The sequence below is a fragment of the Pomacea canaliculata genome, linkage group LG11 (genome assembly GCF_003073045.1).
Source record: "Pomacea canaliculata isolate SZHN2017 linkage group LG11, ASM307304v1, whole genome shotgun sequence".
Classification (NCBI taxonomy): Eukaryota; Metazoa; Mollusca; class Gastropoda; order Architaenioglossa; family Ampullariidae; genus Pomacea; species Pomacea canaliculata.
Genome location: NC_037600.1, coordinates 18,666,096 through 18,690,406, shown reverse-complemented (window position 1 = coordinate 18,690,406; position 24,311 = coordinate 18,666,096). Strand labels below are relative to the sequence as shown.

At 41.7% G+C, this 24,311-nt stretch overlaps 1 protein-coding gene across 1 annotated transcript in view; it reads left to right on the top strand.

Annotated features, from left to right (window-relative positions):
- The first annotated feature begins 694 nt into the window (after positions 1–694).
- LOC112576314 (ras GTPase-activating protein nGAP-like) overlaps positions 695–24,311 on the top strand; it is a 100,118-nt gene continuing 76,501 nt past the window's right edge. The window contains exons 1-3 of the mRNA XM_025258668.1: positions 695–880; positions 15,303–15,427; positions 17,557–17,722. Of these exons, the coding sequence (XP_025114453.1) occupies positions 817–880; positions 15,303–15,427; positions 17,557–17,722 (355 nt within the window). The 5' untranslated portion in view covers positions 695–816. The remainder of the gene's footprint in view (positions 881–15,302; positions 15,428–17,556; positions 17,723–24,311) is intronic.

The window sequence follows — 24,311 nt, the reverse complement described above, 5'->3', positions numbered from 1 at the left end:
TGTTATCGTCTGGACCTGATAAGACTTCTCTTGCGCGCGCTGCATGCGGCAAAATCTACTTTCACAGACTGGTCGTGTAAGGATCAGTCATTCATAGCGTGTAACCGTGTTCATACAGGAAAGATGTAGTTTTTCGGTTGTATTTCTCTCTCTCCCTCACACACACACACGTCACATGTCACGATTTAGCGTGAACTCTACCAACCACTATGACTCAGCTTGGAATCCCCGGGCGTTGCGACTACAAATGTTTTGTCCTCTACTGTTCCACAACTTGCCACATTCTGAAAAAATGTCAACTATTCTGACATTTCCGAGTGATTTTAATTAACAATTGTGCTTCAGTGACATATATGCAAAGTCTTTAAATGTCTCATCATGCTCTAACTTCGACCGGGGCACGAAGGTGTTTCCCAAAGTTAAAAATAGTTTTGCAGCTACACTGTGCACATGGCTGACCAAATAACCACTTAACATTTCACTCTCAGAAAAGAGATCCTCATCGATCGAAATCGTACGTCTACAAATATCAAAACTTTAAAATAATTTAGTTTTTATATCAAAAGTTTAATATGAGATAGTTTTATAATTATTCTTATAAAGCAAGCTAGTATGATGTTTTCCCGACCTAGGCTTTGTTGTGTGAGGTTGGAGATGAGATTGCTCCGCCATTGACGCAGCGCGCGGGCACTGTGGTCTGCTTGAACTTCACGGATGCACGCATCCTTTATGGCTTGCTTTAAACTAGGCAGCGAAGTCATGGCTCAATTTCAATTTAACTACACACTTTTTGTGCTCTGGCAGTGAACTGCTACCATGACAGACTTCGATGAGGAGGAAGATCTTCCCTTACGCGTGGAAGGATGGCTGAATGTTTGGAGTAAGATGTTTTTTTAAATCATGTTTGTATTGATACACATTGCTGTGTACTGGTAATGTGTCCTCACACTTTCCTTTATGTATCGAACGTTCCATTCGGGTTTTAAAGTCAGATTATGGTGTTGCTCTGATGACACTACTGTGCCGTCAGTAACAATCTTTGAAAGCGCAGCACAAAAATAACACACAAAGAAGATAAAGGCGTGTTGTAGCCATCGCGTCGTTGCGACACGAAAGCGAGATGACCCCCTTGTATGTGTTAACGCATTTCTAGTATCGTGTAATCGTGCATGGAGACCCCAGAGGCAGCAGGCCCTGTAGTTGTGACCACGACACATTTTCTGTCTTACTTTGGGCCAGCCATTAAAAAGTAAAAAAAAAAAAATTAAGTGCATACTGCTTAAATTGAGATATGGATTTGCACACTTAACCAAATGACAGCTGACATTTCTTGTATATAAAGATGCTTAACGACAATAATTAAAACACTTAATAATGTTGTCTGTGAATAATTATTCTATATATTTGATTTCACATAATTAAATGCACGTATTCCACACAGATTAACTAGTAGTATATTTTGATCTTGTTGACAGATTTATAAATGATATATACAGTGATATAAACAAAACCAACTCAGGTTTTCATTACTTTCTTATTATTAGTCCTTGCAAATTTGAATTAAGATTTTAACTTCAAGATGCAATGAATAAATTATAGTATTTAATTTTGCTATCCAAATGCTTTTTGTATGCTTATATAGCTACACATTTCAGGTATAGGTTTTGTCTAACATTATAGTAGGGTGTATATGTTGATGCATTATATCTCCTATGTTGGCAAGTTAATTGTAGAACCATCTGTTTCCAGGTAAGTCAGTTTTTATGGTGTATGAAAAATGTTGAGCTGTGACCTGTCTGTGTGTAGTGCATTACACATATACACACATATTCAGTATACTTAAGAAGTGCTCAAGCATCACCTTCCACAAAAAGAAAACAAGATGCAGATGTATGTGACAGGACACAGGTGCTATTGATTTCCAGATGTTTACCAAGCTATGATGATGAAGCTGTCCTGCCTGTTCTGACACAAATGACAGATTATTTATAGTGCTTAAAAAGTTATGATAATCTTTACATTTAACATGTAAATATCTGGATTTCAGAGATACCCCCTTTAATCTCAAGATTTAACGAAATGCAAGATATAGATTTTCAATTTGTGCAGCCCTAACTGACACTAGTTTAGCACATTATTGTGGTTATGTATTTACCTAAGTCTTTATGCATCTTAATTCTGATACAGATTGGTTATAAATTGATGTATATAGGTTCTTCATAAATAATTGTCCTGAGATAAATATATAGCTGTTCAGCAAGTTCAGAAATGTATTTAGTTGTGATCGTTTTTTTTAAATTATTTTTTGGCAGTAATATAGGGTATATTGTACAGGGCAGATAGTTCCAAATTCCCAAACTAATTTATATGGAATCTTAATAGATCATAAGTAACATCCTTTCTCAAACTCAGTGATCGCCCTGGTGTAGTCTCTTATGCACCCAGTCCTTAGTACCAAATGCAGGATAACTGACAACAGCTACACTGACAATAGTAAAACTATAGATCAGTGTTTCATGTTTCAACACATTGCTACACTGTCATTCAGTACTGTTGCCTGACTATGATATAATTTAAACATGCACGTTGCAATGCATTCTATCTCAAATTAATGTTTCCTTGTTAATAGTGTAGGTATATAGTGACTACCCCATTAACACCCAAGCTTTCAAAATCATCAAATAACCAGCAAGTTTTACATACTATATTAGTAATGAGTACTGTTATGTGCAAAAGTACTGATTTAACATTCATTCCACCCATCAGTTACACTGGGAATATTTGACTTAAGTATGTGACCTTTCAGTTGACTGTCCCTGTCATTGTGGAGCAGCTTTTGTACCACTACAACCTTTTAGGCTTTTAGTGTGGTTGATGGGTGCTCAGAGATGAAGAGCCCTACCATGTGAATTGAGATATGACTCCATAACTTTTTTCCTTGCTTTTTAGGACAAGTTTTAATTGTGGTAAATCAGTGACATTTATATTTGAAAGACATACAAAACAGACAGTAAATGGAATTTCTTTGAGAATTTTTCAGTTACTTACATAATCACCCTGACACTTCTATAAATACAAGACAGTGAAGCAGCACCTTTAAACAGTGTAAATGCCATAAAAGTAAATAAATTAATTAGATAATAAATTCGATTCTACAGACTAAAGTTATCTTTTGGTTCTAAACAAAATGTTTGACAATTACATGAAATAAGGGTGTTGTTTCAGTTCAAGGGGATTCCAGTATGTCATTGTCATAAAGTATTGTTACTGTATGTCATTATGTTAAGTGTTGAGTAATTTGTCAAGGACATATGTTCTCTGAAGCTATGAACTGTGCCTAGCGTGAAGGTCAGCAACCAAAGAATCTTCCTGACCTTGCTCCATTAGCATGTCAAGGGTCAACATGTTTGTTAGGAGGCTGGTTTCTGGTTTCAATTGTTTTTCCTGGCGCCAGGGCAGGGTTTGTTAAGGGAGAACATGTTGGCAGCTTAAACACTTTTCACCATTTCAGCCATGTTCCCTTTGCTTCAAGTGTCATTACTGCTTAGCCTGCCAACACCTCTGCTACAATTTCTGGTTTGCTTGAGGGTTTTTTCATGGGTTGGTGAGGGTGGTACATATTAGGGCAGGAGGTGCTTGTGATAGGGAAGTGATAAAAAGATGCTTCCTGTATTTGGGTGCATTCACATATCTAACTGGAAGCTGGGCATATGCATATTTTTTTCTCAGCAGGATCAGATTACATTCTAGATATAATTTTTCTTGCAGTTGCAAGTCATTTAGTGTAATGTAGGACCAACATGTGTACAGATAAATTAGTTTCAGAATCCTGTCCATCTAATTTTACCACTGGTTTGATCAAATGTTTATCGTTTACATAGCTTGCGGAAGATATTAAAGGGATAGGTGAATTTTGTGTGAGCTAGAGGAAACGCTGCAATGCAGTTATGCTGGGTCTGTCATGAACAAAGTGCAGTTCTTGTAATGGCAGTAGGGCTCAATTCACAACTAATGTCACATAATTTCACTCAGTTTTCCTCAAATGTCACTTTCACACATTTTTGCAAATGTTCCTATTCAGCTTCCTTTTCTTCATTGTCTGTGGTAATGTGTATCTGCTTGTTCTGTTACATCAACTCAATGACAACGTTGTAGTAGTTCCTAACTGCAGGTGAGACAAGCTGATGAAATGGGTTCAAAAATCCATGCCTTAGGTGAACTTTGGTATTTGCTATATAGGCTGCTGATGCAATTCTGGCTTATAAGGTAAATCTTTCGCAGATAATGTAAAAGGCATTTTTGGTAGATATTAGATTAAGCAGTGGAAGAGAATAGCAACATGGTTACAGCAACAGCTTCTGAACCTCGCTGGTTTCAAACCCTTTGATGAAGTGTACATCTCCTAGCTGACTCAGCTGTAGTCCCCTTGTGGACTGGGGAAGGTAAGCCATCAAGGGGGACAGTCAGATGCATTTGGTTAGAGCAGTGTAGGGGCATCTTGATGTGTTGACTCCTTTTCAGGGAAAGGCAATGATAAAGCCAAGAGGCCTGCATGTAGAGCAGAGTCCATATTGTGCATTTAGTATATCATTCCCAGTTGATAGCTATGCCTCACAAGATTCTTCATCCTTTAATCCTTAGCCTGTTTATGGTTTATGGATCCATGTAATCTGTTCACTTTCTTGGTGCCAGGAGATGACAGCCTTGTATTCCTAGAAGTTTGTTCATAACACAGCTTCAGTAGAAGTGTTGAAAGTGACTATTATCTGCCTTGCCTGTGAGATATTCCTTCTATACTTTGATGCATTGTTGTTACATCTTTGTGTGTTTGTTGTTTTGGTCTATGTATGTTTGTCTGTGTTCAGTTTGAGTATATATATGTGCGTAATAGGTTTTGTAAAGTGATTGACCTTTCAAAATCAGGTAGTGTGTTATAAAAATATACTTATTATGTGACATTTTAAAAGCCTGATTTTTTTTTATAATAATGGCAAGAAATATTTTGGTTGCACTGCACAAACTGTGAATTGTTAAGTACAGGTTCCTATTGTTCGCGTCTGAATGGAAAACACCATATTGCAGGTGCTAATTAGAGGTGCTGCCACCTGGGATCGACGGGTGCTGCTTTCAGTATAATGATCTTCCTGTACCTCAGGACAGCGTATTCATTGCGGGTGTTGGGAGCGTGAGGGGATAGAGAAAACATGGATTGGCTGTCCTTGGCTTGGTGGGCAGCTTGAAGTGGCTGGGCCATCAGACCAGCAGCTGTTTCCATGCAGTATGCTTTACCTGTAAGCTCGCGTTTCGCCGATCGATGTTTTGTGGTATTACTAATTCTCTTGGTGCAAGATGCATGCCAACAGAATTGTCGGGTATCGACCCGGCGTCGGCTGATTGCTGCATGTGTGAATCTCCATCACTTGTCCGTCGTCCCAGTGTTTCGGCATTACACCCTGCCTCCTTTACTGCGGAATGCCTGCGTACAGAGCAGAAAATATTGGAACGAAGTCTGTTCCCCTCCTTCGTCCACTATCCCCTTCTCCACTCCCTCCTTTTCGCCAATGTTTCAGTTTTAAAAGCACCTGTTTTGTCCTCTGTAGTGAGCATACCTGAGGCGGGTGATGGTGTACATAGTAGCAAGAATACCTCTGTTGAGAGACGTGATGGGACTCCGTCTCGTATAGCAGTTGCTGACAGCAGGTGGGAAATAACCTTAGTAACATGCTCGTGGATAGCTGCTGGCTGACGATGTTTATCCGCCCGCTAACCCAGCAGGTGGGCAGTATCACGGACATTGGTTCACGTGGGTCGTGTGTTCCTCGGTTACGAGCTCTTAGCGAGGGCAGCAGGTGAACTGTTCATTCTCTCCAGTGAGGATTTTTTTTTTTTAACCATGGTTGTAATTGTCGGGGACAGCCATCCCTGCTGGACCGGTCATGCCGAGCGCTATTGTTCGCACACCGTGATAACTAAACACCTGGCACGTGACGCCCTTGAAACACCATTCTGTCTTCAACAAAAATTTTCGAGTTTTCCATAGTTACCGCAATTTTACTTGCATTATTATCTTTTACATCTTAAACATTTTGTTTTCCATTAGTATTTCGCAATTGATACGCGCTATTTAAATGCCAGTTGCTTAAATATTACGCGTATCCTTGTGAAAAAAAAAAAAACCCCAACAAATTGCTTATTCCAAAATTAAACACTTGTGTACATTTTTCTTGGAAACTCTGGCACCCTATAAATTAAATATCATGTTCTACTGGCAGAGAAATCAAAGAGGACGTCATTGACCAGTAGAAAAGAAATTTAAAAAATTTGTAGTATGCTGTCCAACATTACCTTCTTTCCTCTGTGTGTTGTATGCAAGCGCACGTGGGTGTGTGCGATTGTGTTTGTTGATGCAAGAGTTGGGCATATCTGAAGCAAGGCCTGCAGCCTTATCAGCACCAGAACATCAGGACGGCTTTGAAGCTTTTTATTTTGATACTTATAGCTTGACATAACGGAACGCATGGGAACGTTGCTTACAGCATCAACAGTAAAACCGCTTTGCTTCTGACCACAAACTGCATGACATTGTGCCGGTAGTTGGCATCAGATTGTACCCGTCTACCAGTACCCGCTTTTCACAAAACAGACTTGGTGTGTTCCTGATTTCTACATTATAGTACCCTGCGTGTACTTGGTGTACTTGGCGTGTACCTGATATGTACTAACAATGTGCACATCTCGTCTGTAGAAGGGTGTCGGAGGTTGAGATCCGTTTTTCCGAGATATACAATTGCTTAATAAGACAGATTTCTCGTTTACGGACAGGAAGGAGGACCCAAGCCAGCTTAGGTGAGGTCTTTACGAGTCGTTCCCTTTGGTCGTCCACCTGATACTCCTGTGAGTGTTATAACACACCTGATACTCCTGTGAGTGTTATAACACACCTGAGACGCTGAGTCAGTCAGAAGGCCGTTATCTGTATTGTAAGCGTTGTGTCCTTCTCTTAAGACATTTGTCATCGGCAGTGGTGCCCCCTATTGTCCATTGGACGTGTTGAATCGCGACATAGCGTTTTGCCTTTATTTCGTACCATTTCATATATATTCGAATGAAGACTAAAAAGCATAAATGTAGTGTTTGAAAATAATTGTGATTAGCAACTGCCGTTTATTTGATAAGGGTGTTGCGACGCCCTGGAGCTGCAGGCATAATTGGTTCCGGGGACAAGAATAGCTTGAAGAGGTCAGTGCAGGTCAGTGTGGAGGGCGCCGATGTGGCCCAGCAGATAGGCGTGGCTGACGTCACGAGAGACGGGCGTTGAATCACCAGGCATGGCCGAGGAACGCCAGTTGTTTATTTGTCTGCTTGTTCGCTCGTGAGGTATTTGCGACTGTGCGGTGTGGAGAACATCCCAGAGTAGGCGTAGAGCATGTTACGAGTTCTTAGCGCAAAAGCGGAAGTGTTCACCAAGCTCAACGAATGTTATTATGTTTATTAAATTAATAACAACGTTTATTATATTTATTAAATTAATAACAACGTGTACGAAGATGCGCTTATTTTATACTGTTTTACATTTGATGCTTTTACTTTTGTCCTCATTTGCGGAGCGTTAGGCAGTTATTTTTAAATCTGTTCTGTGCTGAGTCTGCAGAATTTGTTTCAAAAAAAAAAAATGCGGGCTCCTATGTTCTCTCAAGTAATCTTGGTGTACATAGCAGGACGAACGATGACCGTAAGACTGCGCGATAGCAACTAGTATGAATGCGAATGGTGAATGACTAGAGATATTTGCCACTGTCGAATGTAGCACTATAACAGATTTCGCCATAAAAAGTTTCAGACACCGGACTGCATAAAAGAAAGTAAATCACAGAAACAAAAAATTACTAGCTCCGTGAAGTTAAAGGATTCAAGGTAAAAACTGTTTTTACTGAACGCAGAGACAACTGAAAGCTTTCGTTGTTCGGTCGCCCAGGAAAGCCGGGGGCAGTGATGGCATTTAAAAAAAAAATAATAAAAAATAAAAAAAAGAAGACAGAGATAGATCTTATTGTTGTGATGGTTAGTTGACGCCGTCACCGGCCTTGACACACATGTACCCGCTTTCTGCGGTGGCAGGTTTCCGTTACCTCGCGGCTAATGTTGGGTGCACGAGCCTCAGACCTGGTTTTTCCTTCTTCACCGTCACGTGTGTGTGTTCAAGTCCGTTGTAGCAATGATAATAATCTAATGCACATTTATGACGTCACCGCCTACCCGCCACGCAGCTCCGTCAGTGACACAGCACGAGGTGCATGGCGGTGTCTGAGTAGGTGGTGTGTCCCGTTAAAGCCGTTTTCAATTTCAATTTCAATTTTCAGTCGCCTTCAGACTCACTCCGAAGACTGAGCGATCCAATGGCTTGGCGGTGAAGTTTTTGTCACTAAGGGAAGATTGTGAGATTAGAGTTCAAATCTCGCTGTAACACACGTCATTTTTTTTTTTTTTTTTTGACGTGGCGTCTGTTGACGGGACTGGACTAACAATAATAAAGTAAATTTAGCGCCTTTCCCTACTTAGCAGTAGGCTTTATTTGATTTACAAGAGAAAGGGTGATACACAAGATGAGATAAACACAAATGCGCGGTTGTATATGATGATTCATAGCCTGGTATCCTAGCCAAAGCCAGACTGTCCGCGCATTACACATTTCCCGTGGCTCTTCTCTCTGTGAAAATATTGGGAATGTCAGTTCGGCTTTCTGCCGGATGACATTTATAGACCAAGGTGTCGGTCAGACAGAACCACAGATTGGAAAGTCATTGGACTAGAGCAGAATATCAATCAGAAAAGTAGATAAGGAGAATGTCCAGATGATGACAAAGAAAAGAAATTGCAGTAAAATGGCAACATGACTTACTAGCACAAGAAAGCCAAACAGAAAAAAACAAAAAAAAAAACAAACAAAACTGCTGAGATCCGCCCACTCAAGCGAGGGCGAAGAGACACCACTCGCCATGACCAGCTCGCCATTAGGTAGCATCAGTTGCAGACAACAAAACTCCAATAACCAGCCAATAATCAGTCTCTTCATCCCTAAGGTCTACACAGGATGTGCACAGAGGGACCTAACCACTTTAAGCAGTCAATAACTGCTTTACTGGTCGTCTTTTCGTAACATCTTAAAATATTGTATTACAGTTTTGTATTATTTCTCTGTCTAGCAAAAACCGCTGACGATGCATTTTCCAAGTCCATTGCTTGGTCTCGAGAGGTTCTTTGAGCTCAGTTCTTCTCAACATTAGCCGAGCGCTAAATATAGCCAGTCCTCCACTGGGAAGCATGAGCGGAGGTGGTGGAGGATCGGGTCGATTCTTACATTCCTGTGTAGGGTGTGTTTGCGTGTGTGTGTTCGAGAGAGTGAGAGAAAAAGAGAGGATGGAGTTTGACTGCTACATTCCTCTGCAGCGCAGTCTCAATGTTTGGGGGATACTGCCAGTGAGCAGTTGTGACCTCATTGATACCAAAGGTCGAGATTTTCCTGAAAATCTGCTCGAGAGGTCGCGACAACAGGTAGTGGTTACTGTCGGTAGTTGTCGGAGAACTCTCTGGTGCTTCTGTTCAGTTTCGGGTGTCAAGTGCCACACAAAAACCAGATAGTCGGGTATCTGTAGCGTTGTTGCTGTTGGTGATGGTTTTTTTTTTTTTTTTTTTTTTAACACCTGACCACACTCTAACTAGTCAAAGGAAGAATTTTAATTATAACATTTGTGCTTTTAACAAATAATAATAATCATCTAAGGGATGCTAACGAACCTGCCACTGCACCGTGTAGTCAACATAATTTTTTTGTTGTCTTAAATAGACTATCTGAATCGAATAAAGTACTTTCTTCTATCACGGTTCGCATGGTGTTTAACTGAAGAAGATTCCTGGCGAATGTTACTTTCTGTACGGGTAGATTGACTAACAGATCACTTCTGGTTCTGAAGTTTCCATTAATAGATTCCTGGTAATGTTAACATACACCTGCTGTATCTCGTCGGCTAGATAATGCTTTTCGTCGCTTTCTTTCTCACGTAACACGTGGTGGATGTGAGCACGAGCTGAAGAAAGGCGTTGATCTTTTGTACAAAGTCCGCAGACATAAATCATCATCATCATCATCATCATCATCATCATCATCGAGAGAGAGAAAGAGGCGATTCCTGTCAAGATGAGCAGGGTGGAAAAAGCTGATAGATGGATAACCATTAGGGAAATGATATAAACAGTTAATCAGAGTACACACATGCGAGGAGGGCATTCCACCTATTTATTTTTAAAAGTCGTGTTAAGTGGAAACAGTCTTCTCATAAGCAGTGGTCACATTTTTTTCAACTTTCCCACTCAATGCAATTTTCGTTCGGCATACACTTATACTAAGGATTTTTTTTAAAAAAAAACTTTTCTCGCGCTAGCTGTCGATTCATCGTTCTGTTATCGAACAGCTCATTCATCCTACTTCCAGTTAGTTGAAAGGCTTGGATTTTAGTTGAAGGCTTCTGCGATATTTTGATACTTTGCCGCAGGTGTACGATAAAGTAACCGCTAAAACTTGACTAAGATCAATAATAAATTTGTTTTCTGGGGAAGGACAAAGGTAGGAGGACAGTTACAAGAGGGACGCCGCACAGCACTTTCTTTGTCAGTACTGAGGTATCACTAGAACATGTTTGTAGTCCCTAGCATGACCCTCACCATCTTACATGTAATTAGTACAAAAATCCTGACAACAGTCATTAGAAGAAACTGACACAACAGTCAATAGAAACTCAATCACATTTATTAATGTAAAAAATTTTATTCTTTTCTTTTACAAACTCTAAAACGCGTTGTTTCGAATTCACGTAGTTTAAACATGTAAATCACTAGTCCACCATACCAGGACAGCTTTGTTAGTTTGACATACACTCGCACACACACTCGCACACACACACAGGTTTCTTCGTTTAGAAAGATTTACTGGTAACTCGAATTTGGTGTTGATGGATGGAGTGTCGCCGTGGGCACGAGGAGCAGGTGGTCGTTGGTCGTCTATTAAGAAGTTCATCGCTTAAAACGTCATCAATGCCTCTAGTGAAAAGATGGCTGCGATTAAGAAGTGTTCGAGAAGATATTTTGTTCAAGACTAGTTTAGATGGTTTAAACTATTGTTTCAGTAGACTGCAAACATATTATATACTCTAAAGGCTTCGGTTATAAGATTCCGTGTGTTGTCCTCTTCCTAAAGTGATGTGTTTTGATGCCACTCGCCTGATGTACATGCGGAGTTGTCTCTAATCCTTTTCAAGTATTTTTGAACTGATCTTTTTAGCATTTATTTTATTTGCAATTGGGAGATAAGTATTTACCGGGATTTGTAGAAAGTTCCTGAAGTATTGGTCGAGTGTCCCAGTCAGACAAGAATGACAGTATAGCTGTCTTACAGAGTGGTTACATGACATTCATTTTTCACAAAGAGTATGCAACATATAAGGTTTAATAATAAATTGCTATTTTAAATTGCTTACTGAGGCAAGTCACTACATCCCCCTTCCACTCACGTGCGCAATGCCCGTCTCGCCAGCTGCTTCCTCGTGTGTGTGTGTGGAGGGGGTAAGAGGAGGGTGTGAGAGGGATGCAATTGTCGCATTTGAGCGAATCCGGTGTCACTAATCAGTCAGGATGTTGAAGGGGAGGGAGGAGCACATTTTTACCAAGCAGTCCCGCTTTTTTAACCCCACGTTTTGCATGGAGTTGTACAGTTAGATTTTCTGTGCCGAGCGCTGTTGTGTTCCGGCCTGAAGTGGACTTCATTCAAAGAGCGGAAAAGCATGCACGTGTTTTTGTGACATCCGATCGTGGTCATGTGACCAGTTGGCGTTCTCTGACACATTCAGGCTGGACTGGCAGCAAGCTGGGACGGCATGCATAATCGTTCTACAGGATAGTGCACACGGCCCCCAGAACGTTAAAGGTTAACCCGGGTCAAACATGAAAGTTAGCAAGTTAACGGAAGTTTGTTGTGAGTTTGCGTAGTAAATCTGTATATACATTATATATGTTCACGCTAGGATGGGTAGGTGGGGATATGGTGGTTCACTCAGGGCCGGCAACTAAGGCTATATCAGGGTAAGGAAGTCAGTCCTTTAAACAGATGCCACATGCAAAGAAGAATGTGCCCGAGACGAGAGCTGAACCCAGGACATCCATCACCATATTGGTGACAGGCGCTAACCGTTGCGCCCCCGGGCCGCGCGGTGCACGCTGGGACTGACCTAAATCGTTACTTCTGACGCTACTGAACGCCGGTCATTGTCAGAGGTTTCAACATAATGCTAATGAGATGAATCAGTGAGCCGACATTACTTGTGGCGGGAATCGAGGTCTTGATCTCTATCCCAAACCTAGGCGAGAATTTTACTGTTAAAAGCTATGTATCCGCTAATCTGAAACTAATAGACGTTGGCTGGACCACCTTGGAGCTGACTGGCTGAATTACTGAGGCGGGTAAAGTGACACTCGGATGCCTTGCCACTGTATTTTCGTGAACGATCAACGTTGCATGCCCTTGTTTTCTCGGAATATTTTGGTCCTTTGATTTCCAAATTGAGGAAGTAGATGTCTTTTCATCTTCCTGCTTGTTTCTGTTACATTACGTTGATGTCTTCAGTAAGTTCTGTTCCTGCTGGTTTCTGTTGCGAGTGTTGCAAGCTCTGTTAAAACACATACACAGAATAGTACTTGTTTCTCGCTAAAAGAACATTTTCTCTTTTGAAAATAATTTTGCACTGGGGTTAGCCTTTAAGGTAAGCTATGTTTGTGTGTCTGCTGGCCATCAAACGCAGTTTCCAGTGTAGTGCGATGCGGCAGAAATTCCGAGGGAAGCGAGGACCCCAGAGGGATGACATGCAGGCGAGTAATTTCCCTAAATAGCAGGGTGAGGGGACAAGTGCTGGGTCACACGACGAGAACTAACCAAACTTAGAGATTAGGATAGCGAGCGATTGGCAAAAAATATACGCACCTGATGCTGGAGTAGATAGTAGACATAAGTGATATGTAGGTGTGTGTTGGGAAGGGGAAGATGGTCGCGTCAGTTCTAAATAATAGTTTTGTTAAGTGAAGGGAGCCTCTGTATGAGGCGAGGAAGGGAGGGGGAGGGAGTACCTGTGTATTTGTGCGGGTAACCAGCGTTTAATGCTCATTTTGACAATAACATCCGCTTCGGTCTGACTGCAAACAATATGGCGACTAAACTGTTCTGCGCTTGCGCGAGCAGTGGGACGTGGTTGCTGTCTTAATAAATCTTAACCTCGATTGGTTTGTCTACTCATTCTGTCCAAAATTTGAGCAGACACCAAAACTTGAACCTTACCTCAAATCCATAAGCTATCTTAATCATAGATTTCGAGCTAACACCTTACAAACACACACAAACAAACAAGATCTTCAAATCAATAAACACAGAAATTGCATGTTTTCCAAAAAAAAAAAAGATAATCATTAAGCAATGAACCTTCAACCTTCGCATTGAAAACCACTCGCTGAGCCAGTGGCTCTAGCACCTCTGAATTAAGCAGTCACAAGGTCAGCTATCTGGAGTAAAAGGTAAAGGTCGTCCTCTAACCTTTTAAAGCATTGGGAAAGAAGGGTTACAGACCTCACTTTTCCCGGGGCCAACTTTTTGTCATGGGCGGTGCCCATCTCCTTTCGAACTGGGTGGTCCGTTTCCCAAATCTGTTTGAAGTACGACATTTTTATTGAAAACCATGAATAGACAAAAGATTGTAATCGTCTGCAGTTAACCAGTGGCTGTTGCATATTATGACAATTACCAAATTACATACACTTCAGCCTGTGTAATCCACGAACGTGTATCACTGGAGAGACGATTTTTTTCCAGTTAACTACTAAAACGAGGCATGATACTACAAAGCTTCCGGTTTAGTCACATGGATTGTTTAGGCTGGCCGAGACTAACGGCGAACTTCGCAAGAGGCTAAGGATTGGTCTCGGCAGACAGCAGTCCACCTATACACATCCATGGTGTAATCCAGCTGTGATCCCGCGACAAGCGAGGGCGTGGATGGTATTAGCAGTGAGGTGTTCAAGCTGTCTACATGTTAATCGAGTTTCCAACATAATTATCAAGAGATGCAGGATGTTTATTTGTTGCTTGTTTCTTATTATGCTAAACGTGGTCGCAGATTTTCACAGCTGTTTTTAACGGATTTGAACAACTTTACACAGTTTTCAGGCTTCGGCTATCGCTTCTTCCCTGGTCCGTCCTTCCTTTCTGTGCTTCCCTTCTCTCTTTTTTTACCCTCTTTCTCTCTGCCTGTGTGTGTGTGGGGGTGTTAATAGGAAAGAGAGAGCTGGGGGAAGGGAGGGAGTTTCATGGACCTGCGGTGGCTAGAAATGACATTTTTAAAAAAGAGGAGGTTTATGGTGCTTGGCTGTGACAGGTGTGCCAAGGCAAGATAGAGTCAACCATAAAACGCCTTTCATACACCAGTGTGCTTAATTGGTGTATTGAGTTCTTGGAAGAAACAATTGTGAATGTCAGAGTTATTTGAGACTTTAAAAAAAAATTAATTCAGAATAACAAAAATTTTCGAGTAACAAATGGTAGCAACTGTTTTCAAGATTTTGACTGTAATTTATGACATCACAGTCACACATTCACTATGCTTGCCCTCTGTTTTCACTGCTGTTGTTTCCTTTATTTTATTTAGACGTCAAATTTCAGTGCCTGATTCTTGTGAAACATAAAGTAGTAAATAAGTGCAATTTTTTTTTAATTGAGTAATGTTCAGTGCATGATACCATTTCCACCAACTCTGGGTAACAACCCCTTACCTTCTGGAGACTTTGTGGAAGCCTCAGTAATGGTAGTGGGAAATCTGGGAAAATATGTTTCTTTGCCATCTCTTGACTTCCCAGTGTTGACCTCTTTCTTTGTACAGTGATGTTTGCTGAGGAATATTTCTCCAGCAGACATTAGAAGTTCATTATCTTTTTATACCAAAAGGGTTTTTGTTTATACACCATCATATATTTATTATGCTTATTCTTGGGGATTATTTTGTTTATTTGGATTAATAGGGTCTTATTGTTTATTTACCTTAGAAGATGTTTATTTTTATTTGCATCGCCATTAGTTTATTTATGTTAACAGGGATGCCATTTATTTGTGACAAAAAGGTTTATTTTTATTTAGTTGAACAGAGGTTTATTATATTTGTGTCAACAGAAGCTTATGTTTATTGTGTCAACAAAGGTGTTTACCTTTATTTCAGGTGTGGAGGAGACAGAGGAGAAGGAATCGTTTGCAGACGGCCATGTTCCTACAATCACATGGGATCCATGTTTTTGTGTGCTGCTCGAAGACATGGGCAAACTGACTTTCCATGGCAGTGAGGAGGTAACTCTCACAATTACCTTTACAGAGTGTTTAGTCCTTTATTTTAGATGTAACTGATTTACCTTCTTTAAATCCGACTTGAAACTTGAACTACGATACATAATTTGTTCCTTCAGCACAGCTATAGACCCACTTTCTTTACCTGGGATTTATTCTCCTTCTGGGATGTAACTATCATGAGCTGTGTACGTTCTGTTCTTCCACCTCCACCTCCACACACACACTGTGATACGCTTGACACAGCTGCTGTGCATTTCAAACCTTCAACAGTTGCTGTGCATTTCATACCTTTAACACAACTACTGTACGTTTCATACCTTTAACACAGCTGCTATACATTTCAAACCTTCAACAGCTGCTGTACATTTCAAACATTCTGGTAGATTTCTCCCATATTTTGTTTCTCTGTTTCCATTTGAATGTCAGTATTCAATCTCCGTGTTTATATTTAGTTTGGATGGTGTTGCTGCTCTCAGTGATCATGTGAGAGGTCCTGGCTAAAACCTTAGCCTTGTTCCTCTTACATCATCGACTGTAATTGTCTTGTAGATAGTATCATGTGTGCAGCAATAAGCTTTCCTTTTGGCCAGGATATTGTGCTCCACACCACCACCACCACCACTTCTAGAGTTTTGTTTAAAAGTTTTATGCCATTAATAATATTACCATGCCACTGAAATTGTTGTCCCTTCCCCCTTTTTTATGTCAGAGTAGAGCATGTATATAGACACACCATACATAACCGTTTCTTTACTCCATAATGACCGTTCTCCCACCCTCCCACTGGCATCCACCTATAAAAATAATTTCGTATTTTATCTGTGAAGAAAAAAATGCTGACAGGAGTTGTAAATAATGCCAATGGAAAGAGGAATGTTTTATTTCTTTTCTCCACTTAAGTTGCAGATCGGGGAACCCATATTTTTTTTTTGTTGTTGCGAAATGCCAATCATACTAGTCAAACAGTAGGACATAACATTTCTTCACTTTCTGTAATTCAGCCAAATTTTTTGAGTGTTTCCACCCAAGAGGATTTTAAAAAGTAATTTCAGTGTAGTGTATTGGCATTTTTTAGAGCGACATAGAAAGGATGGTACATTTTCTTTCGTCAGCCGGTCTGCCGCTGCGAAAAGGCTTTAACACTCCCTTTTGACAGCAGCTTAACAGTTAAATTTTGTTTTAGAAAGAGAAAGTTGGAAATGGAAAGAGAAAAATGTTCGTTTGTCATTGTTTTTCTTAGACAGAAGAATCTTCAATGGGCCGCGAAAAGTAATGTCTTGCCAGACTGAGACAAGAATGTTTGGTCCGTGTCTTGCCAGACTAACAGAACAATATTCAGTAGACCACGGCTTGTTAGAATGAAAGAAGAATGTCCAATGGCCATGTAGCTAGCTCTTTTGAGTGGACATAGGTGCTGTTGGCCTCATTTTGATAATTGTCCTTTTTTTTTCATTTCTTGTCGTTGGAAATGTCCATCCACGCTTGACCTCCCGCTTAACCGACTGACAGGATCCTAGGAACCAGCATCTCAGGTAATCCATCTTCGGAAACTAGCCTGCTACCAAAAGCAGACAACTGCCTGCTCGACATTACCTCCAGGTGGCGCGATGCGACCTGCTGCCAGAGGTCAGACAGTGGGACTGCGTCTGGTCTCTGCTCTGTCGACATACAGACCACTCGTCCTCCGTCCTCATTCATGGCTGAGCACTGTGTTGACAAAGACCGTCCACTTAGTGAGGCTAAGAGCGAAGAGTGCTCTAAATGTCATGTAACATTTTTGTGCAGTTTGGTTAGACCGATAAAGGTTTAGGCTGATTATTCGTCGCAGCTTTTGGCGGAAATCTTAGCCCCTATCGTGCCTTTGTCTTTTACACGGAGACATGCACGCAGCGACCTTTGACATGCACTCTTCCTCTTCACCTTAAAGACCAACCTGAACGGTTTGCGTTTTCTTTCAGATATCAGTAGATGTAGACGATATAAAATTAATCACTACGATGACCATACCTTTAGATAGTCCACTTTTCCCATACACGTTAATGAATAATCCATAATTGCAATAAACTTCCATAGCTAATCCACAATTACAATCCATTTTGATCACTAATCCACAATAATCATGCATTCAGATCGCAGAAGAGCGCGTGTGCTACAAGCAGCGGCGGCGGTTACGCTTGGATGGAGGGAAGGAGGAGTTTGACAAGCGATGGGGCTACGAGACGCTGCAGAGCATCAGGGAGAACGCCCTCCAGCACTCGCGCTGCCATGACAGGGACGCCGACACGCACAGCATCGGTGAGTAGTGCTCACCTGCTATTCTTAGTGGCCTTCTCGCGAGCTAGTCAATACTAAAGTGGGAATAATTATCTCCTCCATGAAATATAGTCCTTCAGATCTCATCATCTTCTTTAGTAACACGCGAAACCTAGGATCAGGTCACCGGATGCTCAGTCACGCTAGCTGCTTGCTAGCGTTTAGCAGCCAGCTAAAATGCTATTATATCAATCGGGCAGTAGTTTTCACTACATAAACACACCCTTGCATCATAATGATGTCAGGACTTAACGTGTATATGCCTGTATATATTTCAAGGCTTTTATTTCGCAATCAAAACGGAGATTTATCCTCCTAATTTGGGAATGATCACTCTACAATGATGTCAACTCGTTTATTTGAGAACGAAATAGTGCTTGGCTGTTGGCTGTGTAATGTCGGGAAGCTGTTGGTGCATAGTCAGACTATTTATGCAGGTAACAGTTACTGTAAGTTGGCTGTCCCATAAGAACCCCAACAAGGGCGGGAGGAGGAAGAAGAAAAAGAAATGAAAAGACGGTATGAGATCGTTCTCTGCCTCAAAAGCAGGGGAAGTAAACAATGTACCGCAACCTTTTAAAAATACTTGCCTCCCTTCCCTCAGTGGGCATCTTCGGAACTTTTTTTTTTTATTTTTGCAAGAATCATTAGAAAAGCGGTTTTGTTTATAGCTTTCATCAAAGAAAATAAGATGCTATTTTGACTTGAAAACATTTCAAAAGCACACAGATTTCAATCTTGAGCAACTCATAAATTACGACGAAAATTCTTATTCAGATGTCACAGTACATTTCGAACTGATTGGAAAACTGAATCGACATATATTGACCTGAATGTGTTAGGCATGTTATAGACACGCGTAATATAGTGTGGAATTTTTATTCGGAATATATAACAGCGGCCATTGATGACATCTAAAGCGCCTTGCTCCATATTAACTTTGTGAAGACGCTATTTCTTACAAACTCTTGCACAGAGCATTGACACTCAAGTCCCCATGCATGTACTACATTAGTATGTGCACGTGCTTAGACATCAAAAGAGAGTTGTTTACCGGTAATGATACACTAGACAGCAATGTGCGAACCACTCGCTCAGTGTTATTGATGTAGGCGTGCTTTTCGTGTGGGTTGGAGCAAAATGCACGAGCTGCGAAATCGTGGACGTATCCGTATCTCTGCATGCTGCAGATTGCCCATGCTCATTTATCATTCTGTTTTCCTGCTCACATCTGTACATTTTTAGACTTCTCTCCAGCTTTTTTTTTTTTTTTAATTGACGGCTTCATTGATGGATAGTAAAAGATGTTCAGAAATGTAAAGATACAGCTATACATGCCTCTGTAAATATTCTTGCCATTGTGCGAGCGTAATCATGTAGTTAGTATGCTTAGTCATCTGCAATGGCTGCTGTCGCGTAATACAACGTAATCATCTTTATTTTATGTTGGTGCGCCGCACTGTAGAGTTTTATTCAGACCTGACAGTTACATGTTCTTTTGTGGGCTGCAGACACAGCTGTTAGCAGTATTATCAGATAGACATTAAGGCCGGCTTAACTCCTATTTTCATCAGATCGTTCGTTGCCGTTTTCTCGCATCTGTTTCCTGATGTCGCTGGCACAAATCCAAAACAGTGATCACACTTCGCCTAAGCGCAAGCGGCGCGAGGTCGCCGGGTTGTCGGGCTGTTCGGTGGGATCACAGCGCATGCGCACAGCGTTGCGTGATGGCAGCCGTCGGAACATTGACCACGTGTAGATAAACTACACCATCCTCACCACACCTCCTTGGGAAAAGTGGAGGTTGTTTTCGGAGGAGCTGAATATGTTGAGTCTGAACTGGCTTCGGTCCAGCTCCCAGACGGCCTTTGATCAGAAGACAGAACATAAAAACAAGAGTATGACGGCTTTGTAATTTAGCGGTCATTGAAACACGTGCCAGCAGCACTTAAGATAATTGAACTTTGTGGGTGGCAAGAAGGCTTATCTTTGAAAAAGCAAACCGAGTAGCAGCACTTCGGCTAAAAGAAAATTACAGTTTCGAAACTGGCGTCTTCTGTTTGGAGTCTGGTATTTTTGTTTCAGTTATTGTTTGTTTGTTCATTTTCTCAGCTCAAAGATTGTGATAATAACACTGAGTGGGAAACGTGGTCAAACGTTTGAACAGTACACCATGCTGGTCAAGTTGTCTCGTTCTGGTCACAGAAATTCTAATTACAGCTCGTGTCCGTACACTTGAGTGTCGGAGCATCCCTTATTCCGGTAATCAACATTTGCAAGCTAGAACACAACAAGAATTAACCCATACCCTTTATCTCCTAACGTGCAACAAGTAGTGCCATTCTCGATAAGGCTTAAATTGTTACACAAGTGACACCTTGGAAAGTATGGCAATGTGTTGTAGTCGTCTTATGGTAGATTCATCACCAGTTTATTAACAGAAATTCCAGTTAAAGACGTAGTTTATAAACCGTAACTCAACACAGCATGCAGAGAGCATGATTACTGGACTGATGAACCTCAATGTTTTAATGAAAGCGGGCATTGTTGTTCGTTTTTCATCAATGACATTGTTGCCTAAAATAACCAGCAAACCCTTTTAACCTGTTGTCAGCAGCTGCCCTAACGCCTCGCGCCCAGCGAGTTTTCACACCATCCGAGAATTCCCCGTAATCGCCTGATTTCCCATATCCGACAGGGGAAAGTCGGATGTTGGTGCTGGCCTGCGGTCATGGGATTCTGTAGACAGGGGAAAGTGCAGTCGCTCGTGCTGACACACAAAAGGTGCATGTTGTGCATCACTTGCTGCTGCCAGTGTCTGGCACACCCGTGCCACCACGAGCGTCCTACCCTTGCTCGCTCTTTGTGCGGGTGAACAAGAAAACGCAAACATCCTGTCGGGAGAGCTGTTCATCCAGATTGTACTGGCAGATGGCGACCCTAGCACCATAATAGGCACTTGACGTAATCGAAAAACACAGATGCTTACTTTCACTTGCTGAAATTTCTGCTCTCAGGAAATAGTATACTATCTTCAGTTTTTTGCTGTTGTTGTTTTTGTTTTTTTTTGTTTTTTTTAAAAAAAAAAAGCTTGTGGATTGACGTCCAGGTACTTGTTGCACTTTTCTCCAACAATATGTTCTTTGCTTTAGCAGTGTTATGTGAAACCAAAGCTTGAATCATTGGAGAAAACACTGTTCATTTTATATATATTTCATTTTCGCCTAAATTCTCAAAAAGGCAGTTCAAGAGTACTGAGTTATGTTTACAACCATGTTTGGGAATTTCGCATTAAAAGATTTTAGTAGCTTCTTAAAAGGGCAGTTTAAGACCATTGAATTATGTTTAGACCCGGGATAGTGAGTTTCACATTATAAACCTTTTAATCAGTTCTCAAAATGACGGTTCAAGTATGCTTACATTACTGATGGCATCGTGCCCGAATTTAAAGATCGAAACATAAAGACAACCAAAGAAACGTTTTACGGAAGGTACATGTCCATTACATGGACAAGAAGGCGTTGGTGAACACCACACCTGTATGCTCATCATGTTAGTTTGTGGGGCGTAGTAAATGAAGGGTGACGGCACTTTATCTACTGTTCCACACCTTGGCGCCGATGGGGCGCCAAAAGTCGGCAAGTTGAAAGAAGGATGGAGGAGAAAAGAGAGCAAGGAAGACGGAAGAAAATGAGGTGTTTGGAGGACTTTCCTGTTAACCAGGTACACGCACTCGCAAGTTTGGTTTTCCCATCTGATTTCCCCCTGCCCCCCCTCTGAACACAAGTCATGGTTCAGGTGTAGCACGGACCTGATGGACTTAACACTTCAGTCAGGCACACGTGTGTAACACACTTTCTTGTTTGTTTTTTTTAACCGAATATTGGAGATGGTGGAGATGTATTGTTTAGAGACATCAGCGAACAGTAATTAGCAGCTTGCATTTGATCACATGATGTACAGATTACTTTTTGTCAGCTGTTTCAAACTGTTATTTTTCTCGCAAAGCGATAGCAGCAGAGGAAAGTAGGAGGCCATAATGTGTTTGTTAGAGATTAACCATCCCTCAGAGCACGTGAGAGGTAGCCATGACGGCTTAGACCACGTGTGTACACTTTGTGAATTAGACTGTACACTGTGACAAAGATCATTTGCCGTATCTCATTCCTGATAGCTGCTTGTATTGACCTTTACAAGCATTTTACAGACTTGTTTTTGCCTGGCGAGTCTCCTGCCTCGTATGACTGACGGGGATCGATCACATATGAGATATTTTCCCAATTTAGACCGTCGACCGTCTATGTCGTTGTTGTTGTCTGCTACACCGACTGACCGCGAACGTGCGTGTGAAACACCGAGCTGCAGCCTCCCAACGCAGCATGGCTTTCCGAGCTTGATGCAAGCACACGACACAATCAGTGCATCAGTTGTTAAAGTCGTGAAGGGGATCATTGTGCACCAGTTGCAGGTTATCGTCTGCTGGAAGCCATCTCAGGATTACAAACACGGAAAGCAGACTTAACAGGAATGTGCCAGAGGTTCAGTGTCGTCATTACTCAGCTACGTCATTATGTTATCACGCATTCTCAGTGTGCACCGTCATGCACCACGTCAGCTCAAATGACGTCACCTTCACTTGTGTTACCCGTATGTACAAATAATGTATGAGTGTGGACTTCTGCTCACAACCCTCAACATTCTTTGAAATGAAGATGGAGAGCTAACAAAACTTCGAACCTGTGACCTTTAAATAAATCGTTTTATTTGGATTTTAAAAATTATTTGCCGTTAATATTCCAGTAATGAAAGGAAAGCGGTCGGCACTAGAGTCCACATTTCGTTTACGTTAGGCTGAAACCAAAGATGACAGCAGATCCTGACAGCAGTCTGTGCCCTCCCTCACCCCCGCCAGCGTAGGTTGTAAGTACCTTGAAGGCTGAGTGGAAGCAGGTGACTGGTATCAGCTGTGAAGATACCCCAGAGTGGCAAGCCGTCGCTTGTGTGACTGCCCGCATCGTGTTTCTAGGGTGCTCTTCCGGACATCACTCACAGTGTGATGGGATGCCTTACAGATGACACAAAGACGAGTTGTCCTGTACTGGGATCGAAACTCGCTGGTGTGGCGAGATTTCTCGAGATCTGCAACAGCACCTCTTTTCACTTCACGAGGAATTTGGCGCCGTGAAAGTGAGTAAGCTCTTCAGACAGACAGGAAAGGAAGAGATAAAAGTGTACCAAAAGATACAACAGATACAAGTGTCTGCTTCCTGTACAACAGAATCCTGGACTGTTGTCTTTAAATGGTCGCCACCAGCACTTCTGCACAGCATCAGTCTTAAGAGCAATCGGGGAGACATTTCCAAGCATCCAGATGAGCTTTTTTATGGGCTATACAATGTAATAAGGAACTGTGCATTCAGCTGTGTTTTTACATGGACTGTATAGAGGCGTATACTGTAATAATCCTTTAAAACGAGAATTATGCGACAAAGCTGTTAATAACATGTTCATCTTTGTGGATAGAGGTGTAAAAAGACGAGTAACATCGCGTCTCTAAACTTTCCGCTGCTTATTTTATCATATTTAGAATTTACTTTGTAAACTCCTGCCCTGGTACTTTGATCATTGATTTCATCGAAATAATGAGCTTATACGAACGAAATATTATTAATATCTTGCTTGCAAGATTTCCAGATGTTTCCACGTGGCCTTACAAGTGGACCTTGTCTGTTGTTCGGGACGTTTACTGGGTTTGAGCTCGGTCTTCTAGTGAAAGCACCTGGGAGGGACGGTGTTGATGGATGCCAGTTGTAGACAAAAGGACTGGATTTACTGAACACGGCGACGGAGAGGCAGCAGATATATTGAAATCACCTGTCTTGCAGCCGGCCGGTACTAGAGCTGGAGGTCTGGCACAAAGATCTCCAACAGGATGGCGCAGAAAGGAGCCGGCAACCTCTCGGCGCTCTCTCAGTGCTGTCTGGTATTCATTTCTTTCGCAGTCACGTGGGGCGAACTTGCAGCGGGATCGCTCAGACAGGGACCTTAGGTGCGAGGGCGGGTAGGAGAAAGTGCAAACAATTTGCATGACTGAATATTATCTCCAGGCAAGAGCTGCACGCATGCGCGGGTAGTCGCAGATTTCCTTTACGAGATTACCCCGTGGATAAGTGTAACTTCTGGATTATAAGGTCAGAAGACTGATCTGTGTTTATCTTTTCTTCTGGTTCAAGGGACTCTTAGGACGATGAGCTTAAAGCCCGTGGGAAGGCGGGGGCTGTTAGGGGAGGGTATTAGCTCCTGGTCTTGTGTGTGTATATACGCGTGCGTGTGTGTTTGTGTGTAATGAATTGATTCCATCTTGTGTACTAGTGAGTTAAATTCTCATACCAGCTCGCCCATCGCTTAATAAGCTGCTGTTTAGTTACAAAAAGCTAGGATAGATGTCGGTGCACGACATGGCGAATGTTACAACAGCATCAAGCCAAGGCTGTAGTTAAAGCACTGATGATGATGTACCATCCTTCTCTACCTACAACGACATCTTTCCTTCGTCCTCTCTGTCTCGTTC